General features: G+C 42.9%; 1 protein-coding gene across 1 annotated transcript in view; it reads right to left on the bottom strand.

Moving 5' to 3' along the window:
• Positions 1-1,158: 1,158 nt before the first annotated feature.
• Positions 1,159-23,998, bottom strand: part of SPON1 (spondin 1) — a 211,336-nt gene continuing 188,496 nt past the window's right edge. Inside the window, exons 10-16 of the mRNA XM_075567377.1 lie at positions 22,380-22,455; positions 20,751-20,933; positions 18,631-18,801; positions 17,374-17,541; positions 13,318-13,482; positions 7,350-7,613; positions 1,159-5,755 (exon numbers count right to left, since the gene is read on the bottom strand). Of these exons, the coding sequence (XP_075423492.1) occupies positions 5,592-5,755; positions 7,350-7,613; positions 13,318-13,482; positions 17,374-17,541; positions 18,631-18,801; positions 20,751-20,933; positions 22,380-22,455 (1,191 nt within the window). The 3' untranslated portion in view covers positions 1,159-5,591. The remainder of the gene's footprint in view (positions 5,756-7,349; positions 7,614-13,317; positions 13,483-17,373; positions 17,542-18,630; positions 18,802-20,750; positions 20,934-22,379; positions 22,456-23,998) is intronic.

Genomic DNA, 23,998 nt, shown 5'->3' with positions numbered 1-23,998 from the left:
CGCCCTCCCTCCCCACGTGCCATCCTCTTCCCCGCCCTCCCTCCCCACGTGCCATCCTCTTCCCCGCCCTCCCTCCCCACGTGCCATCCTCTTCCCCGCCCTCCCTCCCTGGACCCCACACAGCTAATCCTCCTGGCCAGCTTCCTGCCCTTGGGGGCGCGAGAGCTGCAGACGCACCAAGGACGGCACCGTCTTGCTACATCTGTACACATTGGTAATGTCACTGCCTTTGAAGTGGGTGAAATCCCAGTGCCCGGTCTTCTGGTGACCTTGGGTAAGTCACTCAATATCCCTGCGACCCAGGCACCAATATTAGATTGTAAGCTCAACGGGGCAGGGACGCCTCGTGCCTGACATACAGCACCCTATATACTGTCAGCCCTATATAGGAAATATATATATATATATATATTGATAGTCGAACAGCATGCTTTCAGTTCATTTGCAACAGTGGAATATATATATAGGAGCTTGTGGCAAGGATATTTTAGGGGTCAATTCTTCCACCCCCACCATTATTTCCCCAGATCTGATCATTATAATACATTAAATATTCAAATAAATAGTTTTTTTTTTTTTTTTTTAATGTTTGTTACTTGCTTATCTACCTTTCCACACAATGGAAATGGCACCTCATTAACCACACAATGGCAGCCTCCACACAATGGCAGCCTCCACACAATGGCAGCCTCACACAATGGCAGCCTCCACACAATGGCAGCCTCCTCATTAACCTAAGCGACTTGTAAGCGCAAAGACTAGAATGAAAGTCCTGGGCTCTCACACAGACGGGGTAATAATAACAGAAACACTGCTGTTCGAAGTGCCTTTAAATTACCTGGGGGTCAGTGTGCTTGGTATGTGCTTGTTTGGGACCTGCCGATGTCCTTTATTTTCTGCCCCGGGTTGAGATATTTTCTGCCCCGGGTTGAGATATTTTCTGCCCCGGGTTGAGACATTTTCTGCCCCAGGTTGAGACATTTTCTGCCCCGGGTTGAGACATTTTCTGCCCCGGGTTGAGACATTTTCTGCCCCGGGTTGAGACATTTTCTGCCCCAGGTTGAGATATTTTCAAGAGGTTCTGGATTACACAGCAATCTTTTTTATGACTAAAAGTCATACTATGGGATTAACTTTACTGCACACAAAAACAAACCCTTCTTGTAAAGATGTCTTTATTCCAAAGTAATAGTGTGTTAGACATACAACTAGAAAACAATTACACAAGACTTTGGTAGGAAATATATTTGTGACAGATTTATCAAAAATCCAACAGCAAAATAACAAAAATAGAGAGAAACTAAAATAGACATTCTTATGAGGCACATCAATTATTTTTTTTAATTCTTAATCCCTACATCATTTTCAGTTTTTTATTTATGAGACTTCTAAGGGCCAAATATTAAGTTAAAAATGAAAATTTGGTGGGCATGTTAGAAACAGTGGAGGGATCCTGTGCTTTCATCCAAGGAGAACGGAATATTACTTCTACAAGAAATAACAAAACACTATTTTATCTGACGGGTACAGTACATTTTGGTAAATAATGGTAAGAAAACGTTTACGATAACTTTGCAACAATTCTTCAGAGCTTGTACTTGAACGATAGAAAATCAACCCTTTTTTTTCTGAATAAAGTGTCACTCTTACATGAAATAATGTGTAGGTATTTGTTTTATTCTTACGCACATATTTTTCTACCTGCCCTTACATTTAGTTGCTTCTATGAGGAGAAAGAACAGCTGACCTCATGCACGGTAACCCTCACACTGTATGCACAGTGCGTACGAATAGTATCAGTTACAAAAGTCAAATTGTAGATGTATGTCACAATTACTTTTGAAATCTTAGGTTAGGTGTCAATTGGAACAATATATATTAGTCTACTACAGAGGGCTCAACTCCAGTCCTTAAGCCCCCCTAACAGGTCAAGTTTTCAGGATATCCCTGCTTCAGCACAGGTGGCTCAATCAGAGGCTCAGTTGCAGACGAAGCCTCTGAGGCACCTGTGCTGAAGCAGGGACTGATTGAGCCACCTGTGCTGAAGCTGGGATATCCTGAAAATCTGACCTGTGGGGGGGTCTTGAGGCCTGGAGAAGAGCACCCCTAGTCTACCAGACACATTATACCTCTGTCTATACTGTGGTTCGCTAACATTTGTTTAAGTATATACATTCTGTATCACAATAAATATAACTAATATCCAATTGCCTTTTCATGAATTAGTACTAGAAAGATGCTCGGTGCGCTTTTGGTCTTTCCAAACATATACTCCGCACATAAGCAATGCATATGCTCACTGTTGTGCAAAAAGTAACATTAAAAGCAGTCCATTCTCAGGACATGCAGTATCCTGATAAAGTGACACAACTGCTTTATACAGTAACACAAAATATACAGTAACTATATACCTCCAACCATCTAGAGTTTGTTGTGGCTGAAGAACTGAGCCACTCCACCCATAAAAGATTGAAATAATTATCTTTCAACAGTAACTTTACCTGCTTACGCACAACTACGTATATCTATAATCCTTTGCCTTCAACACCTTCCAAGCACCAACAAGAGAAACTACTACCGTGAGAAAGGCCTTTCTAGATTGATGGCTAGTAGGCCCCAACACCAGGCTGAATCAAAATAGCAGGTCACAGCATGGCTCACAGGCCGAGATTCACTAAACTTCAACACATGTTGAAAAGAATAGAGAGCGCATATTTTTTCTAAATATCACGTTATTAACTAACAATATATTAACAAAATATGCACATTAATACAAAATAATTTGCATATAAATTTACATTGTAGATGAGGACAGAAATGGCGATGAACTTGGCACTGGAGTTAAAATCTCATGTGAATTATTCACAACCTGCATGAGTTACACTGGCAGGGAGGAAGAGGAACAGGGACACACATGGGGCCTAAGGACTTGGAGGATACTTTTTGGCCGGTGCGTGATACATTTGCAATTTCTTAGTGGGTCGTCATGTTGTTATTCTCCGTGTATGTGCCTGTAAGGTCTTGTTTGTGTGTGTGTTTATTTGTAGTTTGTGTGTCATTATTATTTTGTTTACAAGGGGCTCAGGCCCAAGGCACGCCAACCCCCCCACCCCCCTCTCCCCATCTGCAAAATAACAACTGGTTTTACTTTTTTATTTCCCCACTTTTTCTCTCTCCTCCCTCCTTCTCTCCCCCTACCAAACCACACTCCTCTCTGCGTCCACCGCACCTCTTCCGTTGAAGACCTTTTGATGTCCCCGATACTTTCCGCCTCTCTCTCCTCCAGCATTCTTGCTTTCTCCTCACATGTCAACTCACTTCCTCTCTTTCTTTCTTCATCTGCTTTCTGAGTAAACTTTATTGCTATCTGACTCTCCATATCTGCCACCAGGCTATGTGCATTATGATGTCATCAATGAGTTACAGACACAACTTTTTTTTACTATAGAGATAAGTGTTTGATTGGGTGTAAGTGGGTCAGACTGAATCTGTGTTAGTGCAAGTAATACTGTTTGATTTCAGTGGGCATCAAATGCCATCTGCATATTCAGGGAATTCTAATGTTTTTGGTTACATAAATCACACTAGGTAGCATGGCTATTGGATGGAAGGCTAGTTTTAGGTCCTGCCATGATGTCCTCTCACTAGGAAATGCAATGTACAGTAGTTCTTAACATGCCTTTCCAGGGCCCGGAGTAATTGGCAGAAATACTGCAATACTGGGCTGTGAATCCACCTACATCACATACTGTACATTGAAACGGCCCAGAGGCAAACACATGTAATGAGTAGAGGAGCAGCTTGACAAGACCAGGATTGGCATTACTTCCGCCAGTCAGGGGATCCAATCCCCTCTTAGATCTTCACATTATGAGCCATTATAATTCTTCTGATGGGACTGCACCTTTGTACTACCTCCCACCTGGCCCAATATATGCCTCCTGCTCCTATTTACGTGTTATCCTCTGCAGCTCTCTCCCTCCATCTCTCTCTAGCTCTGTCCCCCTTTATCTCTCTCTCGGCAGCTCCCACTCTTCCAGCCATGGTTTGAACAGCTTCGTCGTTATCAGTTATTGGGCGGTTCATATGCAGCTGTAACAAGCGTCTAACGCAGAGGCGGCCAACTCCAGCCCTCAAGGGCTACCAACATATCAGGTCTTCAGGATATCCCTGCTTCAGCACAAGTGGTGCAGTCTTGGACTGAGCCACTGACTGAGCCACCTGTGCTGAAGCTGGGATATTCTGAAAACCTGACCTGTTGGGAACTGGAGTTCCGCGCGCCCCCTGATCTAATGGCTAAAAAGGTGCTAAATATTTCTGCTATTTGAATGAGCGAATGGCTGAACGCGGCAGGTGGAAACAGCAATCACACGTGAATATCTGACTCATTTGCGTGTTTGCCCTTAACTGCAACTAAATATCGCATTGGCAAAAAACCAAACTTTCCATTCCTGCATTATTTTATTTGATAATCCATTGGTGAATTATGCGACATTTAAAAAATAAACTCAATTTATTTTCATATTAACGCCAATTTCATGCGGTATTGAAGTTTAGTGAACCTGGCCCAACGAGTTTCATTCGTAGAGTTGATTTTATAGTAGAGAGAGAAACCCTGTCCTGTTTTCTAAACCTTAACATGTTTTATTTTGTGATTACTTTTCCTCAACTGAAACATGAATTTCAGCTTCAAAAATTGGAATTTCTTCGTAATATCTGTCGCTCTGAAAGAAATTTACAGTAGGTTCAGCAATTGACATCAAAGCATTAATACTCTAGAATAATCTTAATACACACATGCTTAGCCTTATGGAGAAAAAGAAAAATAGGAGCTTGAAAAAGAGTCTGCTCAACCGCTGCGATGTGCAGCTGGGAATTTACTAATCTGTGTCTCCGATACTCCTCTGCCCGATCAATAAATGTGCGTTTAACACTTGACTGGTGGTAAAAGCCTGGCTTATTGGGCCATATTGCTACGTGCATGCGTGTCACATTGTTTGTTACTGTTAACGTTTGTGACGTGACTTGGAGGATACGTTGCCTGTGCAGAGAGACATTCTCTTGCTAACGACCATGTGGTAACATGTTACACAATAACCCGGCCCGGCTGGTAACATCGCGGGGCTCGGTGCAGCTCTGTGTCTTCCTGCGGTGTCCCTCACCGTGGCGCTGCGACGCCGCATGACATCACGTTGTCATGGCAACGCGACGCTGTTCGATGACGCGGAGCCCTGATGAAGGACGCGGCAGGAAGACATGGCGAAGGAGAAGGTAAGAGACAGTTAGAGACCCCTCGCTCTCCTCCCCCCCAGCAACTTAATTGTGATGGGGAAGAGCGCGGGGCCTCTGTAACCATGTGCACAAGCACCGACTGCACCGCCATCACGCCGGCCCTACAAAATAAACAACCAGCGAGATGTATTAGTAATTATGTGTGAAGAAATATTTCGAAAATATAGCTCTTGCACCTGCAAGAATAGTAAGCAAAGTACATTGCAAAAATGAAAGCGCTGTATATCTTCTATGATAAAAAAAATCTAATAGAGGTTGACTTTCCATTCAGCTCGGAGCGCATCCCAGGGAGGTGTTGGCTAACATGGGTGCACATTGCAGGCCCGTATCTCCTTCTTGTCTTTGCAGCTCGTGAACTGAGAGCTTTTAAACCTCTTCTTCACCGTCATGAACCTCTCCTGAATTCCCCCGCCGCAGTATTTGGTGCATTCCGTCCACGCCGTCCACGGCCTCATTTTGCAAACTGGAATAGGAAACGTTATTTTATTTGTTGTTGTTGTTGTTGTTGTTGTTGTTGTTACGGTTTTAAGTATAAATGGCAAAGAGAAAAGGTAACGGGTAATGTGTACAACCTCACAAACGCAGAAATATCCAAAAAAAACATTACTGGGGGGCTTCCATGTCAAGGTTTGCTCATAAGAAATAAATAAATATATAAATAAATATATATAAATATATAAATAAATAAAACAAAAGTTACAGTTTCACAGTAATGTTACATAGTTACATAGTACCTGAGGTTGAAACAAGTACATCAAGCTCAACCTATGTTAAATTTAGACGACAGATACTTATCCTATATCGTAGGGAAGGAGAAAAAAACCCCCACTGTCATACCATCCAATGATATCACATAAGGGGAAAAATAAATTCCTTTCTGACTCCAAATATTAGCAATCAGGTTACTCCCCCTGGGTCAACATCCTTCCCATGTTTACTTATTTGGTATATCCCTGTATACCTTTCCTTCCTAAAAAGATGTCCAACCTTTTATTTAAATAAATTTATTGTATCTGCCATCACAGTTTCCATGGGTAATGAATCCCACACTGTAACTGCTCTTACTGTAAAGAACCCTTTCCTTTGTTGCTGGTGAAATCTCCTTTCCTCCAACCTCAAGGGATGAATAGTTCTTTTGAAAGCTCCTTGTATTAACCCTGAATATATTATATCGTTTTTTGGACAAACCAAAATCCAACTTATTTAAATATACAACCTAACGTACTTCTTAACACCTGTCCAGTCGGGGAAATGATGTGTTTCTACCATTCCACACTAGTAACAGGCTAATGCATAAGAATCTTTAATAGTTTCCGCTGGTAATCAGACCTGTTGGGTTGCCTTCCTGTAACATAACTAGAAGAAATAAGGTCCCAGCCTTGAGGGACCTTCTCAGGTCATAGAATATCTGGAGATGCACGGAACCGTCTGCCAGCTTCCTGACAAAGTTCTGAGTCTCCAGATATCTCTTTCAGTTCTCTCTGTATTAAGGAACGTTTATACCAAGTTTATGTAGTTAACGTATCCCCACATTTATTCTAGATTTACTGTAGATGAGAGGCTTATGGACGGAATTACATAAGGGAAGTACCATAGACTCAAAAGGTCTGTGGGAACGGGCATGAAGAAGGGGCGATTTAGGCCCTGAAACGTTGCCCCCCTTGTTTAATTACCTCATCTTTTACGTTTGTTTTACATTGTTTTTTCCTTGTGTTTTCCATTCCCCTTTTTGTTTCTCCTCCACCCCCTCCATATTTTTGCCACTGTTTAGCTCTGTTTTGTGAGACGTGCTCTCCATTCCTCTATTGGGGGCACTTGTGTATTGCATCAATTTTCAATATATTCTTTAAATTTCACTTGACAATTGTCTCGTTTTTTATTGAGATTGTGTGCTGAGAACCTTCTTTCTATATATTTGTAAAGTTTTTGGGGGGGTTTTGAGGTTCTTCCTTGTTCTCGTGCACCACAACATCAGCATTATATGTCTCTGATTATTTCTATTCTCTGGAGTGCTACCTAACACACATACTTTCTGCATTCTTTTTACACAGTCATACCTGGATACTGCTCATCCTCTGTGTCTTCCTTTGTTCTTTCACTCCTCCTCTTCTCCCGGGCCTCTTTAAAGCGTCTTTTTTCGGTGCCTGCACTCTTCTGGCATTTTCGCAGTCTGCATTTCTTACGCTGCACAGTTTCTGGGCAGGGGGTTCCCCCAAATTGTGGCTCCATTGTGATCATTCTTGTTCGGATCATGTGACCTTTCCCACACGACTTGTTACATTCCGACCAGTTTGACCACTCCGTCAGCTCGCAGTTTGTAGCTGAGAAGAAGACACAGAACATACTTAATGGGCGATATCGCTTCCACTATAACAAGTTATGCTCATGGCACTAACGTTAAACACAAAGGAAAATACTGTAATCTCCTTCAGCTAACAAACTAATTGCTGGATACTTTTCATTTTGTGCTGCATATTTTACTGTGGTCAGAGGATTCATGCACACCTGTCCATTTACCTGTTTGCTAAAGGTGAGAGGTGCTGTCCAGGCTATTTTATTCTGTTGACAGCAGCTCACTTTTAAATCTGCACTTACTTAAATTGTCTTGCTAACATTATTACAATCTACAGCACAATAACCCCAAATATGCAGTTCAGTAATCACACAAATATAATGCACGTTGGGATGGATCCTAAAATTAAGTGCAGATTTAGTACTGTTGAACTAAGTCATGTTGATCATTTTTGGCCAGCACGCAAGAGCCTTCAAAGAAGCAGTCCAAGCCGCCGTTAAAAATAAAATGTAATACAAATGTCCCTTTAATGTGTGCTGTGCATCAATACAATCCACACAATGATAAGTGATTAGTTAAATTGCCAATCAATCCATTCTCCAGTGATCGATCGGCAAAGATTTGGCTTGGGGGTTCACTAAATGGCTGTCAGTGCAGTAGAAGAGGACCAAGATGCAAAGTTCTGTGGGGGTGATCATGTGACCAGGAAGTCACTAGATACAATTGGTGCACTGCTAGAGAGAGGGCAGGGCTCAAAAAGGGGTGTGCCAGAGCCTGTTTCAGAAGAGGAAGGGGATGAGACTTTGTAAATGGTTGCTATGGAAACAAAAAATGTTTGTTACATTATAATACATTAAACATGTAATTCAGAGTTGTTTTTTAAAAAAATGCTACAAGTATTTTCTCATAGTACAGAACTGATTTATTTTTAAAAAAAACACACACGTAAGATATTGCTCGGTCTGCAGCTTTAGGACACATTGATTCTTGTACAACTTGGTTGATTTCTACCTTTTCCTGCACTCTCGGCTGTACATCTGCAAGGTGCGCCGTGTTTTTGTATAGGCAAAATGCTCCACAAAGTAGCATCGTCTGCTATACATCCCTACAGCCTGCTCTGTGAAATAAAAGCGTATTCTTTCACCTCCCTAGACACTGTGCAAATCCCAGACACATTTACGGTAATGCTCTCTGAAATGGTGAAATGGTAGAACTAATGACAACTAATCCACGATATTGGATAAACTACTATAATTATACAACAATTTTACATTAAAGATAGAACACATTAGAGGTACTACTGTACAATAACGTCATTTAACGTTAAACCGTGTTTGGTAATGCAACTGGTACTTTAAGCAAAGCAGTTGGAAATGATGAAATTGCTTTGCAACATTGTAATGCTTTTAAACCCCACTTAATTATCATTTCACTTTAGGGAGGATATTGACTTTCTGCCTCGGTAAAGATAACTTCTAAAATGCTTATTCACCTGGAGAAAAAAATCTACCTCGCTGTGCTTCATATATACTATGTGTCATTTGTACACACCCAGTGTCATAACTAAACTGTAGGTCCTTCCCCCAAAAAGTGCTTGCCCTCGTCATATTTAGTGCGCGTTCTGGGGCAGTAAGAGCAGTATTTAAGGTTGTTTATTAAGACTCCAAAATGCGTTGGGCTTTTGTTTTTTAAAGTAGCAGTTCTGTCTTCTGTCTCCCTCCTCCTTTTATTTTTACATGTATGGGAAATGAGGATAGCGTTAATTTCGCCGCTAGGGACCCCCTGATTCCCGTGACACATACCAGAGAAGGCGCCGCTATTACCTTATGGCGGTTTCAAATTTAAATCACAGGCGTCACGCAGGCCAATAGGAAGCCCCAGTGGATGATGTTGCGGTTTCCTATTGGCCGACGTGACACGGCAGACTTGACCCTCCATTTTGTTTCCCCTGGAAGGGACAGTACCGGCGGCACCTTCCCGGGGTAAGTATCTCAGGAAGCAGGGGGTCGCCGGAGCTGGAATGAATGCAGTTTAGCTCTGTTGACCCCCTGCTTCCTACACGTGTAAAGAAAAGAGGGGGAGGCAAACACCTGAGTAGGGAGAGCTGCCCTTTTACAGTCCAAGCTGCCGGTTTTTATTTTTAATTTTTTCCCTTTAATATGTACATCAATACAATTCTCACAATAAAAAAATAATTAGCTAAGTTGCCGATCGATCCATTCTCCTGTGATCGATCGGGGAAGATTCAGCTCGGGGGTTCGCTAAATGGCTGTCAGTGTAGCAGAAGAGGACCAAAGATGCAAAGTTCTGTGGGGAAGATCATGTGACCAGGCAGTCACTAGATACACTTGGTGCACTACTAGAGAGAGCGCAGGGCTCAAAAAAGGGTGTGTCAGAGACTGTTTCAGAAGAGGAAGGGGATGTTACTTTGTAAATGGTTGTTATAGAAACAAAAAATGCTTGTTGCATTTTAATACATAAAAAATGTCATTCAGAGTTGTTTTTTAAAAAAAATGCTACAATATTTTCTCATGGTACAGAACTGATTTATAAAAAAAATACACATGTAGGATATTGCTTGGGATGCAGCTTTAAGTAGAAGGTGTTATGTAACGTTGGGAACGTGTTCGCGCACACAGGTTTGCTTTATATTGCAGTATGCTTTTTTGATTCCTTAAGATACGTCTGTTTTCGAGAAATAAGGCTATGTTACTAGCAGTAGCACCGATTGTAGTGCAAGCGACTTACAGATTAAGCCATCGCCAAAGCATCAAAATTGAATCTTGGGGACAATTGACATAATTTTGTTATTGTTGATGAAACATGAAAATGCACAGAGGGGGAAACAAACGTTTCACAGCACATTGAAAATAATTTCTCTCCAAATAATACGCGCCACTAAATATTGCCGCCTGTTGTTGGAAGTTAATGAAGCTTTATATTATATCAATTAGTCAGTAGCTATCAACTTAAAAGTGAAACTGAAATAGTCAGCAATATATGACATACAGTAGTTAGCAGGGAAGAGCAGTGAAAACAGCGCTAATGCTAAAAATATAAAAATAGTGACACAATTGTGACAAACATAAATATGATACACTTTAAACTTAAATTGGGGGCTGCCTAGGCAAAAAGGTTAACACAAACCAATACAGACAATAAAAACAAAAATACCGGCGCCTCCAGAAAGAAATGATAAAACCTGACCAAATATAATGTCCGATATAAATGGAGAGAAATCCTGGGGGGAATCGTCATTGAAGTCTCATGGAAGGACAAACAAACAAGTAAGACAAATACAGAAAAAAACAAAAGAAAAAGATCATAGTGCAACTAAATAACAAAACCATAAACAAAAAAATACTGAAAAGATTGGTAAGGAAATAATTACAAATTTAATGCAAGTGAATAAAAATATATAGATAAAACAACAAACACGTGTATGTTGGGCTTAGAGACGCTATTAAAGCTATGTCATCCGGTAGGCGATAGCCCACTGTCCCCTTCAGACGTTGCCTCAGCTCTCAGAGCTCCATTTCTATCCCGGGCGCTCCCCCTGCCCTGGCGCTGTGGTGTGACGTCACCGGCCTGTCGCGCGACTCTGGGGTCTGCGTTAGTTGCTCCGGTGATTCCTCTGGCAGAGTGTGGTCCCGGCTCTCCCCTGTGGCACCCCTCACACACCTGAAACTTTGCGTGTGTGGCAGCAAGCCATCCCGGCAGCATGGTTTTTTGGAGGCTGTGCTACTACCATCCATTGCCTAGGCTCCGGCCTGAATTAAAGGACAGCTGTGCCACGGGCTTATATCTTTCAGCCTTGCTGTAAGTAGGATTCCAATTTTACTCCTACCGGATGACATAGCTTTAATAGCGTCTCTAAGCCCAACATACACGTGTTTGTTGTTTTATCTATATCATTTTATTCACTTGCATTAAATTTGTAATTATTTCCTTGCCAATCTTTTCAGTATTTTTTTGTTTATGGTTTTGTTATTTAGTTGCACTATGATCTTTTTCTTTTGTTTTTTTCTGTATTTGTCTTACTTGTTTGTTTGTCCTTCCATGAGACTTCAATGAAGATCCCCCCCCCCCCCAGGATTTCTCTCCATTCATATCGGACATTATATTTGGTCAGGTTTTATCATTTCTTTCTGGAGGCGCCGGTATTTTTGTTTTTATTATACAGTAGTTAGCACTTTAATCCATGCGAAAAATACATAGAAAGCGTAATACCTTTAATAGGACCAAGACAATTTGGTATCAAACTGCTTATCTTTGCTTTTTATTTTCTGTTTTGTGGTTCACGTGCATTCAGGATCTGTAATGTTAAATCTGTTTTTGAACTGAATTGATTGTAAGCTTTTGATGAAAACTAAAAGTGCCTCTTTTTTATCATTTGTCTCTCAGTACCCGTGTATCATTAGGTGGAGTTAGAGAATAGTTGAGTGACATACACAAACATATTGTGTATATTGTGTATATTGGGAAGAGGGGTTATTGTGTGTGTGTGTGTGTGTTGGAGAGAGGGGTTATTGTGTGTGTGTGTGTGTGTGTGTGTGTTGGAGAGAGGGGTTATTGTGTGTGTGTATTGGAGAGAGGGGTTATTGTGTGTGTGTGTATTGGAGAGAGGGGTTATTGTGTGTGTGTGTGTGTGTGTGTGTGTGTGTGTGTGTGTGTGTGTGTGTGTGTGTGTGTGTGTGTGTGTGTGTGTGTGTGTGTGTGTGTGTGTATTGGGGAGAGGGGTTATTGTGCGTGTATGTATTGGGGAGGACATGTTAGTGACTGAGGAGGGGGGGTTAGTGAGAGTGAGGAGGGGAGGGGGGTTAGTGAGTGTGGGGGTGAGGATTATTGAGTGTGAGGAGGTGAGCAGGGTTGTGTGGAAAGGGGGGTTTATTGAATGTGGGGAGGGGGAAGAAATACATGGCGGTAGGGACAGAATAAGAGGGGGATTGTGAGAAGGGGGAGAGAAATAGAGGGGGAAGTGTGAGAAGGGGGTGAGAGCGAGGTGGTCTGTGAGATGAGGGGTGGTCTCGCAAGGCCACCGACATAGGGGGGCCACGGTGGAAACTCTAGTCCTGGGCAAGCTGTGGGTGGCCCTGTACATACATATTATAATGAGATCAGTTCTCCATAAAACTCTGCATCTCTCTGTGTCACTTTATTCATCCCATCAGGTAAATCCCTTTCTAATGATCTGCATTGAATATACACAGAATCACTAAGACATGTCTGACACAGGATGTAGACATTTTTTTCATAAATCAGTTCTATAGTATTAGATAATATTTACTGCATTAACAAAAAATTATAATCAACTTTTGATGCCAGTTTTAATGAGTTTAATATGCTGGGCATCATGTGGTTGCTATAGCAGGTTTAGCGTGCGTCCCCAGCAGTGCAGGAGTTTTAGCAACCAATGATCACAAACAGGAAAGTGTTGCAGTGTTCCCAGCAGGAGACTGTGGCTGAGGTGAACACTGTAACAATAGACAATGTAACCCTTAGTAATAACTGTAGCTGCTTTGTTACACTGACAGAAGGATTGATCCAGCAGCAGCCATTATGTGAACCCAGAGAGCAGGATATTCGCTGCTCAATCGTTTTCATTAAAGGTAACCAAATGCTGTATATATTAGCCTCACGTCACGGCATGCTGAGAATTTGTGTACAGTACACACGGCATGCTGAGTATTTGTGTACAGTACACACGGCATGCTGAGTATTTGTGTACATACGGCATTCTGGAAGCATGCACTTTTCCACTTGCTTCAGTTCCTCGTTGCAGTCTCCAAGTTCGGCTGGTGACTTTAACATTCTCTGCCTGGTTCTGCTTCCCTTGCCGCAGGTTACACTGCAGTCGCTCCAATCAGACCACAGCGATAGCAAACACGGGATAGTATCTGCAGGAAGTAACATATACGTACAGGTAGTAACATATACGTATAGGTAGTAACATATACGTACAGGTAGTAACATATACGTTCAGGTAGTAACATATATGTTCAGGTAGTAACATATACGTACAGGTAGTAACATATAAGTACAGGTAGTAACATATACGTACAGGTAGTAACATATACGTTCAGGTAGTAACATATACGTACAGGTAGTAACATATAAGTACAGGTAGTAACATATACGTACAGGTAGTAACATATACGTACAGGTAGTAACATATAAGTTCAGGTAGTAACATATACGTACAGGTAGTAACATATACGTTCAGGTAGTTTCCTGGGCCTAAATCTAGAATTGAAATGACGTACATGCAGTGTATGTATTAAAACCAGTTTCACCCTGTAAAAAGCAAGGCCACCCTGTATTGTACACTATGTTTCCACTGACCCTTCCGTATAGATTGTAAGCTTCTTGGGTCAGGACCCGCCTTACTTACTGTAACAATGAATGTTAATGTTTGTTATTTTATTGTCTTTCATCCCCCAGCCCAGGGCCGGATTACCCATTAGGAATCTGCCTAGGAGCCCCCCCAAGGTTACTGGACCTCTGATAAGGGGGAGTACCAGGAGAACCGTCCCGGGGGGGCTCGGCGCTTTCAGGGCCCCGCCCCCTCATTGCTACATGTGCAGGGGCTTCTGGGAGTTGTAGTCCAGCAACACTGGGCACTGCGGATTTTCTAATCTTTTATACAACGTTTGCCACATACTGTATCACTTGAGAAAGACCTGTTTAGGTCGAAACGTCGTTCAGCTATTGGCTCAATAAATAGGTTAGAATATCCACCGTGCCCTGTGTTGCTTTTCTTTACTATGTTCACTGGATTACTTACACGACATCCCTGATCACAGGAGCACCGGTAATTGTATTGTTACATTGTATTTGGGGTGTGCAGCATACATCACTATTTTGAGTTGTAGTCCAGCTCCAGATCCAATGTTGGTTACAGCTTAAGACACAAGGACCACAAATCCCACAATCCCTTGTGTAACTCCAAGCAAGAGGAGGCCACATGTCAGGCATCAGCCAGTCAGTAGAGAGACTCCCAAGGATGTACTAGTCCTATAAGGAGGTAGGACCTGCACCCACTGCCCCTCTCCCTCCCACCTGTACCCACTGCCCCTCTCCCTCCCATCTGTACCCACTGCCTTTCTCCCACCTGCACCCACTGTTCTCCCTCCCACGTGCACCCATTGCCTCCCCTCCTCCCACCTTCACCCACTGCCCATCTCCCTCCCACCTGCACCCACTGCTCCTCTCCCTCCCACTTGCACCCACTGCCTCTCCTCCTCCCACCTGCACCCACTGCCCATCTCCCTCCCACCTGCACCCACTGCCTCTTTCCATCCCACCTGTACCCACTGCCCCTTTCATCCCACCTGTACCCAATGCCCCTCTCCCTCCCACCTGCACCCACTGCCTCTCCTCCTCCCACCTGCACCCACTGCCCATCTCCATCCCACCTGCACCCACTGCCCCTTTCCCTCCCATCTGTACCCACTGCCTCTCTCCCACCTGCACCCACTGCCCCTCTCTCTCCAACGTGCATCCACTGCCCCTCTCCCTCCCACCTGCACCCACTGCCCATCTCCCTTCCACCTGCACGCACTGCCCGTCTCCCTCCCACCTGTACCCACTGCCTCTCTCCCACCTGCACCCACTGCCCCTCTCCCTCCCACCGGCATCCACTGCCCCTCTCCCTTCCACCTGCACCCACTGCCCCTCCACCTGTACCCACTGCCTCTCCCACCTGCAACCACCACCCCTTTCCTTCTCACCTGCACACACTTTTTGTAGAAACAGTGTAAATTCTACAGTGCAGGATACACAATAATTTAAAAAATATATATCTTTGTAGCCCAAGGTTTTAAAAAAAAAAAAGTGTCATTTAAAGCAGATTCTGCTATTTATAAATCTAGAGAGAGAGAGTGTGTTGTCATGGCGCTTCAGGAGGAGAGCCCCCAAAGTCTTGGTGCCTAGGGGCCCCAGAGGGTCTCTAATCTGTCACTGCTCCACCTCTATTGTACTGCGCTACGGAGTATGTTGGCCCGTTATAAATAAATGATAATAATACTGTAAATTAGAATCTGTCAAAGGTTAATCTACGGCTGGAGTAGATCCCAGTGGCAGGAACAGCAGGGAGCGTGGTCGGGGTCACAAGCAGAGGTCGGAGGCAAGCGGCAGATAGCGTGGTTGGGGTCACAAGCAAAGGTCGTCAACGAGAAGTCAGGAACAGGACTGGGACTGAGGAACAGGGCAACAGCAAAGGACAACAACACCAAAGGGGAACAGCAGCGAATACAGGAACCTAGCAGGTGCTGGAGGAACCAGTATAAACAGGGAAGGGAGGAACAGGAAAGGAAGGTTTATCTAGGTCTGGCTGGAGGCATGGGACAGGTGCACAGGTTTCAGGTTCTGGAATGTTCCTTGAGAGAGCTAACAGAGTAGCAGCAGTCCCAGTGGATGAGCATGGGTACTGCAGCCTAGAACCTGACGGAAAGCAGGGCATACTGTACTGTACGTAAAAGCCCCTTGGAATAAGGATTCTAATTCTCTTCTCTTAGACTACAATTGGGATTATATAGTCTATAAGAAAAGAAACAACTTGTATTTTGTAGTTTACCTAATGTAACCCTTTTGATGCTAGAGGGGCCAGGAACACACACACACACACACGTTCATTCATTAAAAAAAAACAGCAATGTTCTTTTTGTACCCCAATCTTACAAGGTACATAGTATATGTCTTCCTCCGGATCAATATACTGTAAATACACACATAGGATAAAGTATCTATCATCTACATTTAGCATGGGGTGAACTTGATGGACGCATGTCTTTTTTCAACCTGATCTACTATGTAACTATGTAACTATAATGTACCTAACTATGTAACTACTGTAACTATTTGCTCTACGTGAATAAATCCTATGCAACAAAAAGTGTAAATGTAGTTTATTAGTCTAATATTCACTAGCACCAATAACTCTAAGGCCTGGACCACCGACTTCACCATATGCCAGGATACATGGTACCCCGTTGCACGGAATTTAAGAAGAAAGAGATGAATAAAATAACAATAATCTATTTTGCTTTTGAAGGGCGCTGTGCGTGTGATACATCATACAGAGACGGTTCTCTGTAACCTTAACATTGGGAGAAAAGCCACAAGACAGCAGCCAATGGTCTATGAATCATTATTGCAGAGTTAAAGGGAGCTGAAGGCATTCCATTGGGAGAACGCATTTGTCATATCCGGCGCGGCTTTAACGAAACCGAGAAGAAGAGGTCATTTAACATAGGCTCCTGTGAGACTCATTAGAGTGCAGGGGGAAGTTTGGGACAGTTGAAATGTATTGTATATGCCTAAAGAAAATTGTATTTTGCACTATTGATTTCTTGGAAGGCATCTATTATCTTGCTGCAAGAATCGTTAAGAAATGTCTCCAGACACATTGGGTGTTCTATCTGATACTTAACCACCTTAGTGACAGGGTGACATGTAACGCCGGCACTGAATTCGTTTAACTGTGTGACTGTAAGGCAGGGGTGGCCCACTCCCGTCCTCAGGGGCCACCAACAGGTCTGGTTTTAAGGATATCTCAGCTTCAGCACAGGTGGCTGAATCAGTCCCTGCTTCAGCACGGGTGGCTCTATCAGTCTTTGACTGAGCCACTGATTGAGCCACCTGTGCTGAAGCTGGGATATCCTGAAAACCTGACCTGTTGGTGGCTCTTGAGGGCTGGGCTTGGCCGCCCTTGCAGTACGGTCTTTTAGTAATTACACCTTTTTTTTTTCCCTTGTAAGGTTTTAAAGATGAAATGATACGGGACTTACGGCACTCGGGCATCATGCATTTCTCCACCTCGGAGGTCTCCGCCTTACACATGGATCCGTCCGCTGGAGTCATTTTTATCATCCTGTGACGCTTCTTCATTCCCATCCCGCACGTGGCACTGCATTCTTCCCACTCTCCCCATTCCGTCACTATGCAGCTACTTGGCTCTTATAGAATCAAAACAAAATAAGGATTAACAAGTCTTTAAAAAAAAAAAAAACAACAACAAGAAAAACAGCATTTCATGTAAAATCTTATATGTTAAAAAAACCAAAAAACAGTTGTGTAGTATTAAATACTTTGGTAGGGAGAATGCTGCAGGCCTGGCATCCCAACAGTGAACAGGGGAGGAAATCAGGGCTTCTGCTGCGCGAGGACGACGTGACCTCTGACCCTACGCATTTCGCGATCGACGGCGCTTCAGGGGTGTATTTCACTTATCCTTTCCTAGTCTCCTAGACCTCTTGAGGCATTCTCTTCCTATATATTGGTATATGGTATTTTCATTGATTCACCAGAATGACACTATGTAGTTTTTTTCTCCCACGTGGAGTCGCCTGGATTCAGTAGACTGACCGATACCTCGGGATGTTATATGGTTTGCTCTGATCCCCCATCATGGTGATAATAGTCACCCTTTGCGTCGTACCTCGGAGGCGCCGGTATAGTCACTGCTTTTGTCGCATGTATTTTTGGTTAGAAGACTTGTTTGCCCATTGATTGTCAGAGTGGATTTGATGCAAATTGCTGTTTATTTACACTATAGATTTAACACATATTGTTTCTTAGCACACTTGCAGTAGTAGCGCTATACACTCACCTTTTATCACCTAAACGTGAAATCCTACTTGTAATAAGCAAACGGTTTATCTGTTCTACATGTTTCGTCTGCTCTGTACTAGCTACAATTGTATTGTTTGAAGGCCAATTTATTGCTAGGATGTAGAGTACGTTTTTATTTTCCTGTGTTTTTGTTTAACCAAAGTTGTCCACATCTCTTTATGGATGTGATGTACAGCGTCACCCCTGGTAATATGACATTCCTGGCTTTTTTGCCTGAAGCAGTAAATGTGTTTTCAATGTCACTAGAAGAACACAACCAATTGTGAGTAGCCAATGGAAAAAATGCAATGGATTTTTCTGGATTGCATCGTGTGTGTGTGTCTGTGTGTGTGTGTGTGTGTGTGTGTGTGTGTGTGTGTGTGTGTGTCAAAGTGTGTGTGTGTGTGTGTGTGTGTGTATAATGAGAACCTCACCACACTCCTCATTGACAATGCATTTCTCTGTTTCTTCAGTTGGCACTTTACACAGAGAGCCGTCCTCGGGGAACTGTTTCACGTATCTCTCTCTTGATCTCATTCCCATTCCACAGGAAAGGCTACATGGAGACCACGCTATCCATTCAGACATCATGCAGGTAGATGCATCTAAAATACATTGCAGAATGAAAATTACTTACTGGACACTAGTAGAATTCTCACATGTTGGGGTTTTAAAGCTGCAGTTCAGTCAATATCCTGCATGTGTTTTTTTTTTTTAATAAATCAGTTCTGTAGTAAGAAAAAATACTTTTAGCATTTTCTGTTTTTAAAAAAACAACTTTGAAAGACCAATTTTCTTGTATTCTATTTTAACAGCCATTTGCTAAGGCACCGCCCCTTCATGTCCTGTCACAAGCCCTGGCACACCCCTTTGTCAGCCCTGCCCTCCCTCTTGCACATGTCAGTGCAGGAGTGCTCATGAATATTCATGAGCTTCCACTGAGAGACTGAAGCAGAAGAAAAACAGATCCCTTCACTAATGATGTCACCAAATTTCGCCGATCAATACATGGAGAACGAATTGACTGGCAGCTATACAGTTCTTTAAGTAATTAGAGATTGTACACATGAAACTATTGAAGTAAAAAAATAATTTAAAAAAAAAAAAAAGACTGAACTGCAGCTTTAAAGCTGCACTTCAAGTAATATCCTACATGTGTGTTTTTGTTTTTTTTGTTTTTTTTTAACTGTTCTGTACAATGAGAAAATATGAGAAAAAAAACTATTTTTAAAGACATTTTTAATATATTGTAAGGTAACGAGCATTTTGTTGTTCCTATAGCAACCATTTACAAAGTCACATCCCCTTCCTCTTCTGAAACAGGCTCTGGCACCCTTTTTGAGTCCTGCCCTCTCTCTAGCAGTGCACCAATTGTTTCTAGTGACTGCCTGGTCACATGATCTTCCACCCAGAACTTTGTATCTTTGGTCCTCTTCTGCTGCACTGACAGCCATTTAGTGAGCCCCTGAGCCGAAAGTTCGCCGATCGATCACAGGAGAACAGATCGATCGGCAACTTAGCTAATCACTTGTCAGTGTGTAGATTGTATTGATGCACATATTGAATGGGGGGGAAATGTTTTTTTTTTACAAACGGTAGCTTGAACTGCAGCTTTAAATGTTAGTATTGACATTATTTCCCATTGATATATTCTTAGAATAACATGACTTTTGCTGGTTAGGATATGAATAAAGCAGGGCATTGTTCCACCTCTTCACAGGGGGTTCAGTGCACATTACATTTCATGTAATATACTATATTGCTGATAAGGCAGGGACAATATTAAAAGGCCTGCCTGACATTAGACCACATTATTTTATTACACAGAATTAAATGAATGAAAGGAGTGTTCCGTGGTTGCTGAAAACAACTGCGTCTCCTAGCCTAACAGCGCACACATGTGTACCAAATAAAAATAACAGATTTATCACTGTGTGGTGCAAATAATATTAAATATCCAATGCACTAATTGCAGTATAAATGAATAATAGATGCAGTTTATTTTTTGGTATATTTCCAAAATAACTTCACATTAAAAAAGTTACGGTAAGTAGAATAGTGCCAAAAACCCTATAACGTACAGTAAATAAAAATACCACGTGTGAGCACATTCACACGTCTCAAACAGGTCTGCCTTTCCCCATTATCTCTTAGCTTACAATGCTTCCACTGCAGCCCGGGATTCTGGGTAATGACATGTAAATGAGCACTCACCGTGTGTCACCTTTTGCTTCTAATCCATTTTAACATGGAACCCTCTAAGATTCTACCTGCCGCATCACACAGCTTTTCAGCACAGCCTGGCTTACAGAAGTGCAGAGCCAGTAACCCTACTGGCAGACAGCTATTTTTGGGTCTCATCGATGGGAGGATGGTTATACTGGCTTTGCAATGTGAATCCACACATTAACTAAGCTATGGTGGGTAAAAAAAAAAAGGGACAAAAAGCCTCTACCGTGCAGTGTACCGCAAATAAAAATATGGGGAATAAATAACGGAAACCCAAGAGTGGTTCAAAGTTTGCTTCAGTGGATTTGCTAAATCCGCGAGTTACCATCATCACTGCAGCCTGGCCCCATGCAGGGTTGGAAATCCTGGGTGTCTGGGCAGGGAACACTGAGATCGAGCTGAGCCTTCAGCATTCTCTGCCTCATCCTTTTGCCTTTATCACAAGTAGCAGAGCTGCAGGCAGACCACGGAGACCAGTTGGAGTAGATGCATGTCTCAGGGGTGTCATCTGGAAGACAATAGCCAACATACTGTAGCGAGAGCCATCCTAATCTCATTGCGTATGTATTGGGTATAAACCGATCAGGATGTAACAACTTCCCCAGCTGGTAGGTTATAAAACTTTTAGAAAATATGGAGGCCCCATTCAACTAAGCTACAGATGTAAAAACACCTGGTCAAAGCTGCACAATTCTTCTTGATACATTTAAACACCTCAAATAGATAAATTAAACCATCAGATGCCATTTATTGTGCCTTTGTGTGGCTCTGCTGAGCTCGATAAATGGATTTGTGTCTTGTGTCTGCAAAATGTCTCTGTAAAACTAGCAGCGCTATACAAGAACATGCTATTATTATCAATATTATTAATATTATTACATAGAAAGCAACTCGCAGAGTTTCGCAAGATTCCTCGACACCTTCACGGGACTGGAGACGCGAGCTACAGGGTCCATACGCGTTTCGCATTTCTGTGCTTCGTCAGAAGGATATGAGCAGGACCGCCAGCGACATATATAAAGATATGGCGTATGTAGACGTCATTCCTGTCCCGCCTCTTTTTCTGCAGTGGAACGACGGTGTTGGAGCTTCTCGGGCAGCTCTGCAAGTTGCTTTCTGTGTTGCAAGTGGATGTCCCTTATGGCTACACAGGGGCGGATTTGGGCTGCTAGGAAACAGGGCAAATGCCTGGTGGGCCCATGGGTCGGTTCCGCCTTGTGTGTGTGGGTTTATAGTGTAAGGGCGGCTTGATGGCGGTTGCAGAGGCGCCGCGCTCTTCCCCACAACAATTGAACTGATTGCCGGTCGGGGAAAGTGCGGGGTCTCTTACCGGAGCGGCATCGACTCCTGTGGCGTCACGTTGTCATGGCAACCCGACGTCACTTGGAGGCACGTTGCCATGACAATGTGATGACACATGGCAATGCGTTGCCATGACAACGCAACATGATGCCTTGTGTGGGGCCAATATCTGTCTCCAATCTGCCCCAGTGACTAAATGACCATGTGGAGCCGTTTTTGACTTACTTTGCTTTACATGTGAATAATATTTGGATGTTTAATATACTGCTGCGGCCCCTCCTATCCTCCTACTTACCCGTAAAAATGTGGGGATGTTCTCCGTTTGTTTCGGAGTTTCCCGCGCGTCAGCCGCACTGACGCATAAGCGCTAATGGTGCTTTACATTGAAAGCGCCCGTGGCGCCGAAACCGGATGAAAAAACGCCGCATCTGCCCACGTTTTTAAAAATCCCGCGGTGGCGGCCGCGGGAGGTTAAAGGCGGCCGCCACTGTATATACTGTATTTTAATCGACAGGCTCGATTGCCCTGCTTACAAAGAGCTACAAGGGATAGGAATAAAAGGAAAAATACCCGCTGACGTTAACCTTGAAGTTATAGAAGAAGGGAAAGAGTTCCAACCTAACTATATTTCCAATATTAGTATATATCTTACCTTCTTCTTTTTCTTCTGGAACGAGGTCTGCTACAATGTCATCTACGTTATCAGGTACAATATTGCACTGTTCTCCCTGCAAGAAATAAAACATTGAATGCAGAATTAATGCTTAGAGAGCAGTCACTAAGTCAGTGGAAAACAAAGGGAGGATTAGGGAGTGATCACAGGGCCACACTAATTGAGTAAAGTGATAAAGTATATAATAATAATGGTAATTGTAAATGTGGGTGCAAACTGTGAACTGATAAGTGAATCAGGCAAAAAGAGGGGGAGGGGGAACACAAAATGAATGAGTCCCCTAAAGAATTCACTAACTGCACACCTACATAATGTAAAATCTAACTTTTAATAAATTTACTTAAAACATATATTACCAAACGTAGTGTACTATGAGTTTAAAAAAAATGAATTAAATGGACAATATCGTGCATCCCTGTCAATAAATGTATGATTGTACAAACCCAGATGCAATATTCCTTGGGTTTGACAGGACAGTGGATGCTGTAAGTCAGGGTATTAACCCCTCTGGAGTTAGTATGCAGACTGTAGGTAACCGTATCCTACTCAGTGAGCCTTTAACTGGTCAAAGATCCAGCAATCCTGCAATGATATATATAGCAGCAAACACCTATAGTTGTATTGAATGCATATGCTTGAAAGGTGACGCTGACACAGGCACAATCAATCGAGAATAACCCTCAAATTGATAATTGTCCCTGAAGAAGCTCCTTTGCTGGAGGGAAACGCGCGTTGGACGCGCAGTTGTGTCAGTCTCCTACTTGGAGCTGGTTTTAATGTAGTGCTCTTAATTCTCCTGGCTCTCTCTATGCAGACGGCATTAGCTGGATAAATATAACAACAGGCAGTGAGTCTGCCTCCCTGCTACATACAATACATGATATATGCACAATTAGAGCCTCTCTGCTGGGTAACTCTATGTCAATGGTACTCTGAGTCCTAGCTTAACTATACTGAGGGTTATTCTCGATTGATTGTGCCTGTGTCAGCGTCACCTTTCAAGCATAGGCATTTAATACAACTATAGGTGTTTGCTGCTATATATATCATTGCAGGATTGCTGGATCTTTGACCAGTTAAAGGCTCACTGAGTAGGATACGGTTACCTACAGTCTGCATACTAACTCCAGAGGGGTTAATACCCTGACTTACAGCATCCACTGTCCTGTCAAACCCAAGGAATATTGCATCTGGGTTTGTACAATCATACATTTATTGACAGGGATGCACGATATTGTCCATTTAATTCATTTTTTTTAAACTCATAGTACACTACGTTTGGTAATATATGTTTTAAGTAAATTTATTTAAAGTTAGATTTTACATTATGTAGGTGTGCAGTTAGTGAATTCTTTAGGGGACTCATTCATTTTGTGTTCCCCCTCCCCCTCTTTTTGCCTGATTCACTAAGTCAGTGGGTCTCAACTCCAGTCCAGAAGACCCCCCCCCCCCCAAACAGGTCAGGTTTTGAGGATATCCCTGCTTCAGCACAGGTGGCTTAATCAGTCTTCGACCTGTTTGGAGGTTCTTGAGGACTGGAGTTCAGTTCCCCTGGCCTAAGTATTTGCTCGTCCAGTTCGGACCGGGCTGCATCCATA

This window comes from Ascaphus truei, chromosome 12, assembly GCF_040206685.1.
Source record: "Ascaphus truei isolate aAscTru1 chromosome 12, aAscTru1.hap1, whole genome shotgun sequence".
NCBI lineage: Eukaryota > Metazoa > Chordata > Amphibia > Anura > Ascaphidae > Ascaphus > Ascaphus truei.
This window is presented reverse-complemented; position numbering and strand designations above follow the sequence as displayed.